Genomic DNA, 17,122 nt, shown 5'->3' with positions numbered 1-17,122 from the left:
TGGAGGAGGGTTTTTTCCCTGATAGTTTAACATTGGCCAATATCATACCCCTACATAAATCAGGTGATGCTTCAAATCCATCAAATTATCGTCCAATCAGCTTGTTGAGTACTTTTTCCAAAATTATTGAAAAGTTAATAAAATACCGTTTAGTTTGCTATCTCCTAAAGCATAATATAATTCACAAAAATCAATTTGCGTTTCAGTCTAAAAAAAGTACAGTAGATGCAATATCTCTTCTAACACAGAAAATTTCAATAACAAGAATAAAACAATAGCCATATTTTTAGACCTAGCTAAAGCTTTCGACACTATTCCTCACACAAAACTTCTGATAAAAATGGAAAAGTTGGGTATTCGAGGAATAGCCCTCGAATTATTTAAGAGCTATTTAAAAAATAGATTCCAAATGCTCAAAATTGATAATAAAACCAGCCTTGAACAACTCACTGATTACGGTATTCCACAAGGAACAGTCTTGTCGCCGATTCTCTTCCTAATCTACATTAATGACTAGCTGTCAGACTCGCTTCGCTCGCCATATCCGTCTAGCCAGGGGGCTCCGCCCCCTGGACCCCCGACTGGATCGTCCAAGAATGAGATCAGCAGGCTCGCTTCGCTCGCCTGCATTTTTTATCTGAGCATTTTTATCATATGTTAGGACGATCCAGTCGGGGGTCCAGACTAAACATCTGGCTAAACGGATATGGCGAGCGAAGCGAGCCTGATGGCTAGTAATATAATATTCCCAGGAATAGCTCTGATTGAAGTAGCAGTGCCCAATCAATTTTTCCGCGATAAATGCATTTCAATCTTCAACTTGGTGCCAACCTAACAAAGTCAACTCAATGCCAACCTGACAAAATTAATTATTTAGTTACCAGTTAACAACTGTTTCAAAGAGGTACTCTCTCTAGATTATAGTTCTATATTAACATATGGTATGGCGTTATTTCAATTATAATTAAGAGAATAAGAAGAATATACATGCTAAAAGACGAACTTTAAACCCTTAAAAACCACCCTTAGAGTTAAAATATTGCCAAAAGATTTCTTAGTGCGCCTCTAAAGGGCCAACTGAACATACCTACCAAATTTGAACCTTTTTGGTCCGGTAGATTTTCAGTTCTGCGAGTGAGTGAGTGAGTCAGTCAGTCAGTCAGTGAGTGAGTGAGTGCCATTTCGCTTTTATATATATTATAGATTTCCAAGTTAGAATTAAAAAATGCTGTTTCAATCGCTTTTGCTGATGACACTTCATTGTTATTCAGTGAAACGAATTGGGAGGATACTATAAAAACAGCAGAATACGGGCTTAAAATAGTAAAATCCTGGTTTGATGAGCATATATTAACATTGAACATAAAAAAAGTCTTTCTCCCCAAATTCTATAGGCCAGCCGCAAGGTTTGGATTTCATTAAAATCCATAATGTAAATTGCAACGATTCTGATTGGATGAATTGTACATTCTCAAAGCTTTATAGAGAACATCATGTTAAATATTTGGGTGTAATGATTGATCAACATTTGCGTTGGGATGTACACATCAATAGTACACGTAACAAACTCAGACATTGGATAAGTAAATTTCGTAATATCAGCCAAGTTAGTAATAAAAAAATCTCAAGACTCATATATTTTACCTACATTCAATCATTTCTGCAATATGAAATAAAAATTTGGGGTGGAACATACTCAAACCTCTTGGAAAAACTTTTTATAAATAAAAAACACCTTATAAGAGCTATATTGGGAAAACCCAGACTCTATCCAAGTGAGTACCTGTCTAGTGAGCTAGATGTTTTAACTGTCAGGCAGCTATACATAAAAAATTTAATCATCTTCATAAATAAACATATGAATCTTTCCAACCTGCGTGTTTCACCGTATAACCACTGTCCCTCATCTATTACTTTTCAAATTACAGATACTGTTTTATCAATTTGTAGAAACAATTCTTATATCAGGTATCAAAGCTCATCAATCTTATTCCTAACCATTTTATCTCTAGTAAATTTAATAGAAAACTGCTAATTGAAATTCATTCATGGATAATCTCGAACAATCTAATTTTGGCAATGTAATTTCCTCATAGCTTAGTATAAAGACTTATGTTTTTTTATGTAATTTTCAACTATTCTTTACTTTCTCGTATGCCTTCACTCTGCTCTTTCTCTCCCCTTCCTCACTCACTTTTCCTTTTCCCTATTTCTTAATAATATCCCATTATTATTTTCTTGTACTGTTAAGCATTGAACACTCGGCCTCTGCGCTCAGGCTCCTCGAACCTTGCAGGGACTTTTTAATATAGTTATGTATAATCCTATTAATGGTATTTTTCTTTTTTCATTTTATATTGTATTTTACTTTTTTCATTTATAACCATTTTTGTCATTGTAATTATGTTTTTGGGACAAATAAAGATTTGAATTTATAAAGTGCGCCTCCTCCAGAAGGTCAACTGAACATACATACCAAATTTCAACGTATTTCGTTCAATAGATGTTTATTTTTCTTCTTCTTCTATATCTATAAAAGGCTAAGCCCCGACAGACTGAAATCACACCACAGCCCAAACTACTAAGCCTAAAAGCTTGAAATTCTGCACAATTGTTGATGGTAACCTCAAGACATCCACTAAGAAAGGATTTTCAGAAATTTGCTCCCCTGAGGATGCTGCCCCCCCAAATTTTGTACTTTTTAACCGCTCATTTCACAGCAAAGTCATAAGGAACTTTTTTGTTCAGCTATGAAAAAAACTTAGATCTATGCAGAAAAATTCCGACCAGGAGCACATAGGGGTCCAGGAGAGGGTATTTTTGGAAAATTTTCATGGAAAATCACACTCCAGCCCAAACTACTCTTAGCCTACAGACTTAAAATTTCGCAAAAATATTCTTCAAACATGCTAGATGCGCACTAAGAACGGATTTTGAGATATTTTGCCTCTAAGGATTTCAAAGGATGAAAAAGGATCCTATTAAGTAAGCTTATGAACATGGTAAGGTGAGCTCCATATGGAACTGAGATAATTGACACATGATATTCTAACATATGTTGTAATCATTGGAAAGCTTGAAACAATTTCATCAATCGGCTGATCAAATTGATTTTACGTTGATTGAGAGCGCGAACTTGCCACGTGTTTGTTCCATTGTTGTATGCTTGGCCAGTTCGGTTCGCCCCTTCTATCAGCTGTATATGGAGTCTCACACATTCCGGTTAGAACAGAGCACAAAGATTTTCTTTGGTTAGGAGTTGATAATTCTTTTTTCAAATTCAAATTTTATTGCCATCAAAAATCACATTGAAAACTTTCTTAATAGACAACAAGATTACAGAAACAAAATGTCAAACATATACATACATTTATTTGTAGCACGGCCAGAAAAAGACAAACTTGAGTACTAGCCGTGAGTTTATTAAATATAACTCAATATTTTTTTTTTGTTAATATTTTGTGAATAAAAATTACGGGTTCATGAGAGATGCAAGTGATTCCTTATATTTTATCCAAATGGTTATTCATAATATAGTAGTCGGGGTCATTGCAGCCAAAAGTTTTTTATTCTGTACGGTAGCTAATAAATTTCATATGTATTGATTGTCCATAATGGAAGTAATTGAACTACTCAAAGTTAGATCTATCAAAACATAACTTACTGCTCCCTCATAGAATTATTCTTTCATTCTTCAGTAATTAATGAAAGCAATATGAACAACTCTCTTTCATTAGGTGAATAATTTTTTTTCAACATTTTCCAGTTTCTCAATAATAGGGGTGTCATAATTATTATTTGTATAGGTCTTCTAAGGAACCTTTACCAACAGCTGGTACCAATCAACTATACTTTAACTCCAAACTACCGTTTTAATACCAGTACACAATTTATCATAGGGTGACGTGTTTATTACAGCTGGTAACTTTAGATGCTAAATCATATATCACAATAATATGATATTGAATCATGATCATCTTTCCGCTCTTTGGTAGCCGCTCGGCCGAAAATTTCGAAAACATAGGTCTGTGAATGGATTAATAAATAATTATTATTAGCCCCCCTATTAAGATTCCTGTTCAGAAACCATCCCCAATATTCACACAACATTTTCCCAAAGTTTCATGCCATTATGTCAAGTAGTTTTCAAGTCTACAGGGAAAAACAAACATACAAACAAACATACATTCATTTTTTCATAAATTGGTTTTCCATTCGGCTCAAACAAAAGCCTCTCTAAATGAAGGTAGAATGATAAGGATTCAGTTCTGTTGTTTTAACATTTTTTTCAAATCACTTTCAAAAAGTTCATGTAGTACCTACTAATGTGTTTGAGACACTTCTGGCGCTATCATAGTTTCACCACTATTCTGTTCCACAGTTCTATCTCTTGCAGTCATTAACTATATCTATAATAATTATATAAAGTAAAGAGCTGGCTTATGCACGTACGGGATAGGAAAATTATGTTTGACGCATCATCACGTCTAAACTACTGGACTAATTAACTTGAAATTTTGCATATAGATTCTTTATCAACCAAGGATGGTTATAGGCCTTTTTTCAATTCTTCAAAATTTCATTACGTCAAGTTTTACAACAGATCCTTGCGATGCACGGGTTCCTGCTAGTTGATTATGAATGAGTGAGTGAATGAATCAGTGCTATTTCGCTTTTATATACCGGGTGTCCCACGAAGTGGTTTACACGTTTAATTTTATATTACGTGCCCATTCTTGCACCGAATTCTTTCAAATTTTACACAGTTTACAAAGTAGGTTCTGAAAATATTCTGTAAAAAATTCAGCTCCCTAACCTTTGTAGAAACAAAATGACGGCATATTGAAAATTTTACCAATTCGCTTACTACTTTCATGAGTTATTATCTTATTTGTTTACTACGTTGCAGTAGTATTGCCTCATTTGATGGTACCAGGTGATCACCAGATTTAACTGTTTGTGACTTCTTTTTATGGGGTTATTTAAAGGAGGAAGTTTATACCCATAAATTCAATAATGATGTGGATCAAAAACGATCAATAGAAGAGGAACTTCTCCGGATACCGCGGATTTTCTTCGTAAGAGCTTACGAATAATTTCTTAAGCGCTGTTATCAGTGTGTTGCTGTGAATGGGTTTCAATTTCAATAATTGTGGACTTTTAAGGTATTTTATTAGGCCTTGTTCTAGTTGTTTCATTCAAAAGTTATATTGCCCCAAAGTGCAAGAATAAAAATTTTTTATAAAACCTTTTTAATGTTTTTAAAGTATCGTTTTTCAATATGCCGCCATTCTGTTTCTACAAAGGTTAGGGAGTTGAAATTTTCCATGAATATTTTTAGAACCTACTTTGTAAACTGTGTAAAATTTAAAAAGTTCGGTGCATGAATGGGCACGTAATATAAAATCAAACGTGTAAACCTCTTCGTGGGACACCCGGTATATACTGGTACTGGTATCCATTATGAAAAATATAACGATATATTTATACTATTTTTTTTTATATTAGGATGTACTACGTCCGAGGAAAATGAGATATCATATCGAGCTGTGATGCTAATCGTGCTAAATTTGAGTAATCACATGCAATATATACACAATCAACGAGCAATAATCATAAGTAGAACTCTTCGGTTACTTTCTCCAACTAACTTGAATGCATTCCTAAATTTTTCATGAAATTTCATTTTTGCCATGTTTTAAAAGTTCTTCAAGTCTTAAATGAAGTAAATTATTTTGTATTTGATTCTTAACATTTTAAGATGGCTCACATTCATCTCATGTTATATTAAATTAAATGTAAATTCATACTAAAGTATTAACATTGAATGATATAAATCAATAGTTTCAAATTCATTCTATTAACTTTAGATGAAATTTTATATTTTTTTGGTGAGGGTGTCTCACTTGGGCTTGTGCGTGAGTAATGAGGGGGATGATAATAAGAAATGAGTGGACCTACAGTTTTAGGTGGGCTTCGAACCAATGAGAAGAATCATTTCAAGATTTTTCAACTCATGAATCATTTTCAGAGGAGTTAGTTCAACTGGTCACTGATCTAACGGGAGAAGGAGGCGCATGATTCTCTACTTATCTAAGCGATAGCTTATAAGCGCGACAACTGAGTCAAACCGCTTCCCAAATTATATTATTATTATTATATTAATTTAGTCATGACGTGCTACTAGTTTTGTCCTAATAATTAGCTTTGATTTTACAGAACGGTTCAATATGGGATGGATTGATACTTTGGAAAAATGATTTGGACAAGAAGTTTGAGGGCGTCGAGGAATGCTACATCTGCTTTGCTATTCTATGCAATAATCAACAGCTTCCAAAACTGGTTTGCCAAACCTGCAAAAAGAGATTCCACTCGAAATGCTTGGTGAGTTGAGTCATTATGGAGTTGTTTTCTCTGTTATATCTCTGTTATTTTAATTAGATACCAATATAATTCACTCTATTAGCAACAAATGATTGATATTCGATGTGATTTAATGGGGAAGCAAAATTTATGCATTAATAATTGAAATTTGAATTACTTTACTTTTCATCTATAACCTATTGTAAGATTCACTTGAAATGGCAGTATGGTTTTTTGTAAGGAATATTTAGGCTACAGTATAAAGCAAATCTCACGATCGGTAATGCTAAAAATATTGAATGATTTTATTCAGTAGTGTTTCATATGAGTAGGATAGATTAATTAGGCTAATATGAACTCTTATTCAAATAATTCTTTCTAAATAGAAAGTGTGAATTTGATCTGGTTCACTGTAAAGTGAACGATTTCCTTACTGAATGATTATTACTCTGATAGATTATCTTTAAAAAATTAAATTGTTATTCATACAAATTCTAGGATGAATGTACGCAATGCTTGATTCTATTCTTTTACTCGTACTTGATTAATTCATTGACAAACTATGATCACGTAATTTAAATATCAATATCATATTTGTATTGAAAAATATCGATTATATTTTTTTTAGCAAAACAAGTTATTCGGTAAGTTATACATACTAGAAAATTCTAAGCCTAGAAATGAGAAGCAGAGAAAAATTATGCCTTAATAATTTGGGAAATACAATAAAATCGATGCAATAATGTGTACAATGTTTCTGTTTCAGTACAAATGGTTCACGACAAGCAACAAATCTTCGTGCCCTATCTGTCGCAACGATTACTGGGCTAACTAATTCACTCATCATTGGAACTTCATTCACTTACGTCATTCTCCATCTTAATCACCGTATGGGTACAATATTAGATTATTGAGATACTATCTCACTCTGCGTGGTAGGACTGTATAAATGTAAATTTGTTATATTATTATATTCTAGATCGAGTTGTAGAATAAACATTTGTTTACAAAAATTATCTATGAGGTTTTTTAAGATCCTTATAGCAAAAATTGCTAACTTAATGACCAGAACTACAACTAAGAACTACAATAATGGACACTGTTTAACCAAAACATTTAGATAGATGAAAATAATTTATGAATCTACAGACGACTTGAAGTATAGTACTTTATAGTATCACATTAATATTCATATAACGATTGTTTCTGTTTTTTTATTCAGACCTTTAAATTATAAATACATTTAGAAACATAATATGTAAAACATGCTCTTTTACATTGAAGTCTTGTTAATTAATTGAAAAATGGTGCATATCATAGTGGAGGCTATAATGTAATGAGTCTGTATCAGTCTATAAACACCAGTCAAAAAATTATGCGTCATTCGAAAAATACCTTATGAGTCGAAACATGTCGTGTTCATAAAGAAGACAAATAAAAGTGTTGTAAAAGTATTTAAAGAATATTGAGTAGCCCTAAAAAATAACAGTCAGTAATATAGGAAAAGTCAGTAATATAGGCTATCACACACTTTATATACGAATCTATTACTCGGCTCACCGAAATTTTCAGGCTAGAGTGTGTGATATCCTTATTCAATTCAATTCAATAATTCTTTATTGTCATATACAGTGCACAAGAATACTTAGATGCTTTCAGGCTATAGGAATAAATATCAATTTACAAAGATGTATTGCATTATCGACCTAAAATATTATTGCTAACCCTTACAAAGGTTGCAAGTTTTGCAAAAAATTAACAAAACTTGCAATTCTGTTATTCAAAATTGCGAGCCATCGGTCGACGACTGCATCGCAAACATGCCCACTATACTGTATGTAATTTAATAACAAACAACCACGATACAGCCACCAACCGATGGCCCAAAACAACTAGCCTATTAGCCTATATGAAATATAACTTAGAAAATACATCATTGACTTGCACCGACACAACAACAAAGGAAATAGTCCCAAATTAGTCTTAGACTTGTGTGTGGGACGAGTATCATTATACTGTGATATTTTGTGACTAAAATTGTTGAGTAGAAGTTTAGAGAAATCAATTAATATAACCTTTACAGATTTAGAAAGAAGAGCAAAGAACAAACGGCAATACAAGAGAAGAAGAAAAGGATTTATGTAGGCCTGTGGGTTAGTTAAGAAATTACTGAGTTAGTTAAGATTCCATACTAGAGCTTTTATTTCATCTTAATTTTTTAATGGCTTTTTTTAAATTCTTATTGGAAACTACCTGTTTAAGGGTTCGAACAAATTCTCTGAATTATTGGCACCAGTTCCACGCAGCCAACCATCGATGATTCTTTTATAAGCAAGCAAACCTACCGTGGGCTCTATCATTTCTCTGGATGGTGCTTTCCTCAATAAAATGTTGGAGACGTAGAATGGGTTGGTGAGATTTATTGATTTGACAATTCTGGGGACCTGTAGCCCCACATTTGCAGAGCTTCTTGTATTGTAGCTTTGTGCTACCTCGGTTACCATAAAATCCTTGTTTTTGTACGTGAATACATTCTTCATATATATCTGCCTGACAGTCAATAATTGAGAATATTCAAAGAGTGCCTCGGTGGGATATTGTCTCTCCAGTTTCAAGCCGGCCTTGATTATAAGCTTCTGTATTACATATAAAGGCTCCAGTGCATTTCTAACTGCTCCTCCCCATGCAATAACACCATAACTCAAGATCGACTGAACATAAGCAAAATAAACTGTCTTAATTTCCTGTTTGTTCAGGATGAAGCTTAGCTGATGAAAAATATAAATCAGTTTTCTACGCTTATGCTGGAAACTGATAATGTGATTCTCATATTTCAGGTTAGAATCTATTATAACTCCTAGATAGTTGTAACTCTTCACCATGTCAATGATCTGACAGTTGCAGACAGTGCCATAGGTATCATCACAGGAGTGTAGTTTCAAAACTAGATTATCTGGAGGCTCACTACAAGGTCTGAGTGCAATGGGCAGGCATTTCGTCTTACCTACATTCATGGTGAGGATGTTCTGATCAAACCATGCCTTCAGCTTCTTCATTCCCATTTCAGCCTTTGAAAATGTTTCATTCCAGCTTGCACCCCTGAATATAACAGCAGTATCATCCGCAAATAGGAAGAGCTCGCCTTCCTAATGTTCACCTTATAAATGTTATTAATGTAAACAAGGAATAAAACTGACCCAAGGGTAGTGCCCTGAACCACACCATATTCCACATCACTGACTCCACTCATTTTTGGTCCGATGGAAACCACCTGTCTTCTATTACCAAGATAGCTCCTAAACCAGGCCAAGGCCAAGCCACTCACCCCCATAAACTTCAGTTTACAAAGAGTATGTCTCTGTCTATCGAATCAAAAGCCTTGGCCAGGTCAATAAAAACTGATAATACCTTCTGGTCTAGATTGATTGCCTCCATGAATGCCTTATTAATCGCAAACAGTGCATCCGAGGTATTCTTGCTTTTCCGGAAGCCGAATTGACGATTTGAAAGCAAGTTGTTTTCTTCCAAATACCTCTGAAATTGCAATTTGACACACTTTTCCAATATCTTTGATACTACACATAACAAGGAAATGGGCCTGTAGTTATTCATATTACTTTTACTGCTAGACTTTTGGATTGGTATACCTTAGCAATTTTTAAATTGCTGATGTTAGAAGACTTGTACATTTTCATAAAAAGTCGAATGACTTTTCATCATCGTTCAGTAATATGTGCTCGTAATCACATCCAGTATATCATTAGGACATTCTGGATACATTTCCTCACATCTCTTCAGCCCAAGTTTACCGTTCATTTCAGCTCTGTAGTAATCTGGATGGCCACTGATTTCTTCCGTAGATGATGATGGCCTGAAAAGTATCAAGTCAACAATATTTGTATTCAAAATTAATTAAATCTTGAATTATTAGTACTTTTATAGAGCCATCAAACATCATTCGAGTGCCTTAATTATTAAATAGAAAGTGAACATTATATTTAATAGAATTTCATCCATTATGAAATTTTTACAATATCAAAGGAAATAGTCCCAAATTAGTCTTAGACTTGTGTGTGGGACGAGTATCATTATACTGTGATATTTTGTGACTAAAATTGTTGAGTAGAAGTTTAGAGAAATCAATTAATATAACCTTTACAGATTTAGAAAGAAGAGCAAAGAACAAACGGCAATACAAGAGAAGAAGAAAAGGATTTATGTAGGCCTGTGGGTTAGTTAAGGAATTACTGAGTTAGTTAAGATTCCATACTAGAGCTTTTTTTAAATTTTTATTGGAAACTACCTGTATAAGGGTTCGAACAAATTCTCTGAATTATTGGCACCAGTTCCAAGCAGCCAACCATCGATGATTCTTTTATAAGCAAGCAAACCTGCCGTGGGCTCTATCATTTCTCTGGATTGTGCTTTCCTCAATAAAATGTTGGAGACGTAGAATGGGTTGGTGAGATTTATTGATTTGACAATTCTGGGGACCTGTAGCCCCACATTTGCAGAGCTTCTTGTATTGTAGCTTTGTGCTATACCATAAAATCCTTGTTTTTGTACGTGAATACATTCTTCATATATATCTGCCTGACAGTCAATAATTGAGAATATTCAAAGAGTGCCTCGGTGGGATATTGTCTCTCCAGTTTCAAGCCGGCCTTGTTTATAAGCTTCTGTATTACATATAAAGGCTCCAGTGCATTTCTAACTGCTCCTCCCCATGCAATAACACCATAACTCAAGATCGACTGAACATAAGCAAAATAAACTGTCTTAATTTCCTGTTTGTTCAGGATGAAGCTTAACTGATGAAAAATATAAATCAGTTCTCTACGCTTATGCTGGAGACTGATAATATGATTCTCATATTTCAGGTTAGAATCTATTATAACTCCTAGATAGTTGTAACTCTTCACCATGTCAATGATCTGACAGTTGCAGACAGTGCCATAGGTATCATCACAGGAGTGTAGTTTCAAAACTAGATTATCTGGAGGCTCACTACAAGGTCTGAGTGCAATGGGCAGGCATTTCGTCTTACCTACATTCATGGTGAGGATGTTCTGATCAAACCATGCCTTCAGCTTCTTCATTCCCATTTCAGCCTTTGAAAATGTTTCATTCCAGCTTGCACCCCTGAATATAACAGCAGTATCGTCATCCGCAAATAGGAAGAGCTCGCCTTCCTAATGTTCACCTTATAAATGTTATTAATGTAAACAAGGAATAAAACTGACCCAAGGGTAGTGCCCTGAACCACACCATATTCCACATCATTGACTCCACTCATTTTTGGTCCGATGGAAACCACCTGTCTTCTATTACCAAGATAGCTCCTAAAACAGGCCAAGGCCAAGCCACTCACCCCCATAAACTTCAGTTTACAAAGAGTATGTCTCTGTCTATCGAATCAAAAGCCTTGGCCAGGTCAACAAAAACTGATAATACCTTCTGGTCTAGATTGATTGCCTCCATGAATGCCTTATTAATCGCAAACAGTGCATCCGAGGTATTCTTGTTTTCTTCCAAATACCTCTGAAATTGCAATTTGACACACTTTTCCAATATCTTTGATACTACACATAACAAGGAAATGGGCCTGTAGTTGTTCATATTACTTTTACTGCTAGACTTGTGGATTGGTATAACCTTGGCAATTTTTAAATTGCTGATGTTAGAAGACTTGTACATTTTCATAAAAAGTCGAATGACTTTTCATCATCGTTCAGTAATGTGTGCTCGTAATCACATCCAGTATATCATTAGGACATTCTGGATACATTTCCTCACATCTCTTCAGCCCAAGTTTACCGTTCATTTCAGCTCTGTAGTAATCTGGATGGCCACTGATTTCTTCCGTAGATGATGATGGCCTGAAAAGTATCAAGTCAACAATATTTGTATTCAAAATTAATTAAATCTTGAATTATTAGTACTTTTATAGAGCCATCAAACATCATTCGAGTGCCTTAATTATTAAATAGAAAGTGAACATTATATTTAATAGAATTTCATCCATTATGAAATTTTTACAATATCAAAAGACATTTTCCAAATAGTCTCTCCAAGTCAAATTATAACTAGCTTATAATAATTCTGAATCAAGATTCTATAGTGAGGACTGTGTTATAATGGCAGTGAAGAAAGTAGGAGAAAAGCGTTGCCGATTCTCTGCCTTGCCAAGCACTTCCTTCTATAGAATATAGCTACCGGCATTTCTGATGTAATTTTAACCATTTAATCAATTATATTTTATTCGTCAAGGAATAATATTTTTCAATAATTAAGTAATAAATTTTATGATTTGAGATTGAATTTTTTTCAATTAGATTTATGTCTACATTGTTAAAAACCGATCTGGCAACTTTGCGTAGCTAGAAAAGAATAGCGCAATCTGCTTCGTCTAATGATAGATAGGATAGCAACATCAATATTAAACAAATACTGTCATTATAACGTGGACCGTTATCTTGTGGATAAAGTGCGTGCTTAGCAGCTTAGAGATCCCGGGTTCAAACCCATCTATCACCAAAGCAAAAAGTCACCTACCAAAAAAAAAAAAAATTCGAATTTACTACGATACAAAAGATGGAACTTTTACTTGTATCATACTAGACATTGTGTCATAGATCACACGACTAACAATATCTAGTGAACTTGTACTCTTATCCGTTGTTCACAAGATATTAGTAGGCTAATATTGTGACATGAAACCAGTTCCCAGTTATAGTGCTGTGTTTGTGTTTACTTACATAAGTAGCAAGTGAAGTATCTCTCCAAGAATTCCACTGTGGTTCAGAGAGGCTTCTGCAGCCTTACAAATGCTTTGCAATAGGCAGGATCGTCCGCCCATTGTGAATCTGAACCAATTATTTTGAAATTACAATCTTGGTATCACTTGAACAATAAGTAAAATAAGGACTATTTAAGAATAAGAATACTTTTATTCCATTAAAGTAATAACAATGCAATAGGGAACGTCAATAAAAATATAACAAGTCGATAAACGTCATTAATACTATTACAAAAAAAAAAAAACGAACATTACAAAAAATGAAATTGGCACTATGAGAATTGATAGAAACAGACCTAATTAATAATAATAATCGTAATTAATAATAATAATCTTAATTAATAATAATAATAATCTTATCAGAATTAATAATTCAAGATATGCAGAGAATTATTACCAACACCAAGATATTCCAACTTTATTCTCAACAGAATGCCGTGATCAACTACATCAAAAGCTATATTTAAATCCAATAGAACCAGGCCCACATACTTTCTATCATTGAAACCATTCTCGGCATCGGTCACCACTGAACTAATCTACTATTATACACCACTGAACTATCGATCCCACTATTGTGAGATTCAGTGCTTTGAACTATCAATGGGAAGCGTTGGTATTATTTGTTTATAAGGAATGCTGACAGCTTAAAGTGAATGTCACTATGTAGTGGAGAGTTTTAAATCCACTACTATTCTAGCAGCAGTTAATCGAAGTTAGAAAGCCTTATTCAACTGCGTCATAGCAGTTGAATCAATAATTTTTTCAATCAGATGGAATTCATACATAAATAAATTCATTCCATCATGTAAGGTCCTATAATTTGGACTAGGTAGCCTACATAGATTTTACTCTCATTGAACTTTTATTTTAGGTGGGATCCGAACTTGGAGTTGCCCAAGTTCTGTCGTTATTTATAAAGATAAAGAAAAAGAAGTTCCTGTTTTCACAACATTATTAATCTGAAGTTAATAGCAGTAGACCTATTATTGTGGACCTTGACTGCTCTTTTTGGACCTTGACATGATCTTCTGAACTTATATAATTGAGTAAAATCTCAATGTGATGACAATGAGGTTGGTGATGATGATTGAAACTGAAAATTAGGTCTAATAGTTGATAGTAAATTGTTCATCAACTTGAAAACTTCAATAAAAATTTATGATTTGGAAACTGAATCTAATTTTACAGGAAAAAATTGAATAGTTTTCTAAGAGAAGTGCATACTTACCTATCCAAAGCAGCTTCAAAGGTTTCATACAGCTGCCACCTTGTTGGAGGACTCATCCTCCTGAAATTATCTTCTACTTCTGTATATATTGATACATTTGTTGGCAGTTCGTAGTTGGATTTCAAAATGAGGCCCAGAGATATACTCTGTCCTGAAACTTCTATTGGAACTCCAACTCCTGTTATTATCTGAAAACAGAATTTCATACAAAAAAATATCAAGTTTTTGCTGTTATTTCAGTATTGTCATACCTACTTTGAATTGTAACTAAGAAAGGTGATGTAATACTTTTTCTGTTACTGTAGGCCTAATTCAAATTGTAATGAGAAGATACTATAGTGAGGTTCACGTTAAAATGGCATTATTCGATTAACCTCGGTGTTTGTATCTTGTATATCATTCGACAAAGCAGATAGCGCTATCCTATCCTAGGGCTAATTCAAAACAATAATATGTGCCCATAAAGATTTGCTCTCATAACTGTTAAATTCCAACTGTACATTTGTTCATCATTGTCATTTCTACATAATTTGTACATCATTGTCATTATTTGTTATGATGACTTTGACTACATCATAGTCATTTGTACATCTATTGTAGCCTAGGTACTCTGATATTCAGTTATAGGCCTATATGGCATATTCGTATTTTCTTCTATTCCAACAATGATTTTTTGGTCAGCTTTTTTTGGTATATTATTATCATCAATAGAACAAATATTATATTTTTATTTATAATCAATTAATAATAGTTCTGACAATGAATTTATTACTTGATAAAATGAATCGATTGTTAATTTTTATATGAATCATTTTGATTCAAGCCTCGGTTCCTCAACTGTCCATAATTGACATATAAAGTTAAAAACTTTGTTTCAGTTGTATTGATATTCTTGATAAAACGACTATAAGAGGCTAAGCATTTGTAAAATTTTTAAAACCTCACCTGTATTTTATTTCCAAGACCCATGGGAAATGGAAGGTGTCTTGGGTTGTTATTATTGAACCACAGCTTTTCAGCCGTAGACGTATCTTTCAAAACTAAAATGTTGAAACTGCAAAAGAAAAATATTGACATTAACCAAATCATGATTTGAAATTCTACATGAACTGATAGAGTAGCCTACTTATTTCCATACTTTTGGAACTGATCATTTTCAGCTTATCAGCAGATACAAAGTGAATCTTCCTTTTCTTTCAACTGCACTTTATGGTATTGTTTCTAGTATTTTGAATAAACTAATCTAGTAAGGCATTTACTCTCAATATACCCGAGTACCTGACATTTAATCTAGGTAATACTGCCTTAAGTAGGATAATTTTTACCATCCTGTTTGTGAAATTCAGAGTTAAAAATTTATATAACCTTATAAACTCAGCATTCACCAAGAACCATAACCATACAGTATTTTGTATTTTTGTTCAACTCTAACATTTCTAATAGAAATATAACATGGAAAATATTGATAAAAAATAGAATTAATGATAGAGCAGCTATCTTTAGAAAATGAAGATAAGGAAAAATTGAATGACGAATTCCTGCGGTAAAATCCTACAATAAACGATTTTTTTATTGATACTACTTCAAGAATCTGTGAATTTAAAACTCACCAAATTAATAGAATTATATCCAATTGTGCCATACCTATCAGTTACACTGGTAGAAACAAACTCACTCCGTGAAATTGAGCTCAAGCCTTACAAATATCACATTAGATTTCTATCTTCTTCAAATTGCCAAGCTGTTTTGCTGATTCTTGTGCATACCGTGTTAGGCTACAGGCCTACTCTTAGACAGTAACCTGTTATAGTTACAGCTACAATATCAATTTACTAATTCTCGTGTTCATGTTAATTGGGCTGACTTCCGAGCTGAATGTAGGCTAGACTATTTTTTTTCAAGTTTCAACTTGGAGCTGTTCATTATAGTCTACAGTTTAAAGCCTAAGATGGATTCAATGCTTCATGCTATTATCCTCAACTTTATTGTACAATTTAACAGACCAGATTCATTGATATGTTAGATATATATAGGCTATAATATATTGGAACCATATCACTTTGCTACACGAGGGTAATATAGCCTGTATTATAATTATAGAAGATGATAATGTGATTATGGTGGACCAAATAAACTCCACGATATCAGTGCTTAAATCAAACGTAGCCTATCTATTTTTTTTTAAGTTTTTATAGTCATCACCGTTATTACGAGGTAAGGTACATCATAGATCTACCTATCATACGATGATGGTAATGTTGAAGAGTAGTTAATAAATTCATCTAATCTGAATTATTTACGGATCTACGAAAATTTAAGTTCTTTCAACTGGCATTATCTCTTAAAACAATCACAGTTAAATAGATATTTCTGAATATTATACCATTTTTCTCGAATAGTACCAACAGACTATGAACATAGGATCTTTGAGTATTATATGCGTGGATTCATCATGACTAAGCGATATTTTCATAATGGTATGTAACTATTCATGGAGAGGAAGATGTGAGCTTCATCATCTGTCATCAGCTGGAATCTAATTGACAAAGATGTTTCCAGAAACGACTAATGTGACAAGTACATTACATACAAGTCTAACTAAAATAACTTGGTCACGTTTGAAAATAATAAGCAGGAAAGCAGAATGATATTATCTAGGAACGACAGACAGGGAACTTTTTCTTCTCTGTGAAGAAACTAGGAAATCAGCAAAATGAAGATGTTCTAGA

The 17,122-nt window shown here is 33.5% G+C and overlaps 2 protein-coding genes across 4 annotated transcripts in view; one reads left to right on the top strand and one right to left on the bottom strand.

Annotated features, from left to right (window-relative positions):
• LOC111055365 (E3 ubiquitin-protein ligase listerin) overlaps positions 1-7,379 on the top strand; it is a 40,535-nt gene extending 33,156 nt beyond the window's left edge. Inside the window, exons 25-26 of the mRNA XM_039420028.1 lie at positions 6,220-6,384; positions 7,130-7,379. Coding sequence (XP_039275962.1) covers positions 6,220-6,384; positions 7,130-7,198 — 234 coding nt within the window. The 3' untranslated portion in view covers positions 7,199-7,379. The remainder of the gene's footprint in view (positions 1-6,219; positions 6,385-7,129) is intronic.
• Positions 7,380-11,668: 4,289 nt separating this feature from the next.
• On the bottom strand, positions 11,669-16,141 carry LOC111055031. Of its 3 annotated transcripts, none has more exons than XM_039420904.1 (5): positions 16,038-16,141; positions 15,339-15,447; positions 14,394-14,581; positions 13,122-13,232; positions 11,669-12,242 (listed from the first exon to the last, which is right to left on the bottom strand). In XM_039420904.1, exons 2-5 carry the CDS (start codon positions 15,360-15,362, stop codon positions 12,095-12,097), a joined length of 471 nt encoding a protein of 156 aa, XP_039276838.1. In that variant the 5' UTR covers positions 15,363-15,447; positions 16,038-16,141; the 3' UTR covers positions 11,669-12,094. The 3 variants fall into 3 exon arrangements, with proteins under 3 accessions (XP_039276838.1, XP_039276837.1, XP_022197870.2); XM_039420903.1 differs by having other exon boundaries at positions 11,671-12,242; positions 16,004-16,141; XM_022342178.2 differs by having other exon boundaries at positions 11,675-12,242; positions 13,122-13,229; positions 16,004-16,141.
• Positions 16,142-17,122: the final 981 nt, after the last annotated feature.

Source organism: Nilaparvata lugens, chromosome 2, assembly GCF_014356525.2.
Source record: "Nilaparvata lugens isolate BPH chromosome 2, ASM1435652v1, whole genome shotgun sequence".
NCBI classification, from domain to species: domain Eukaryota; kingdom Metazoa; phylum Arthropoda; class Insecta; order Hemiptera; family Delphacidae; genus Nilaparvata; species Nilaparvata lugens.
The sequence above is the reverse complement of the archived record's forward strand: the minus strand, read 5'-3'. Positions and strand labels throughout refer to the sequence as shown.

Excerpts from the sequence above, each read along its gene's own strand:
- LOC111055031 (XM_039420903.1), bottom strand. The coding sequence starts at position 16,035 with ATGGCACAATTGGATATAATTCTATTAATTTG. Across the intron at positions 15,448-16,003 it reads GATATAATTCTATTAATTTG|TTTCAACATTTTAGTTTTGA; the intron begins GTGAGTTTTAAA and ends TTTCTTTTGCAG. Across the intron at positions 14,582-15,338 it reads GTCTTGGAAATAAAATACAG|ATAATAACAGGAGTTGGAGT; the intron begins GTGAGGTTTTAA and ends TTCTGTTTTCAG.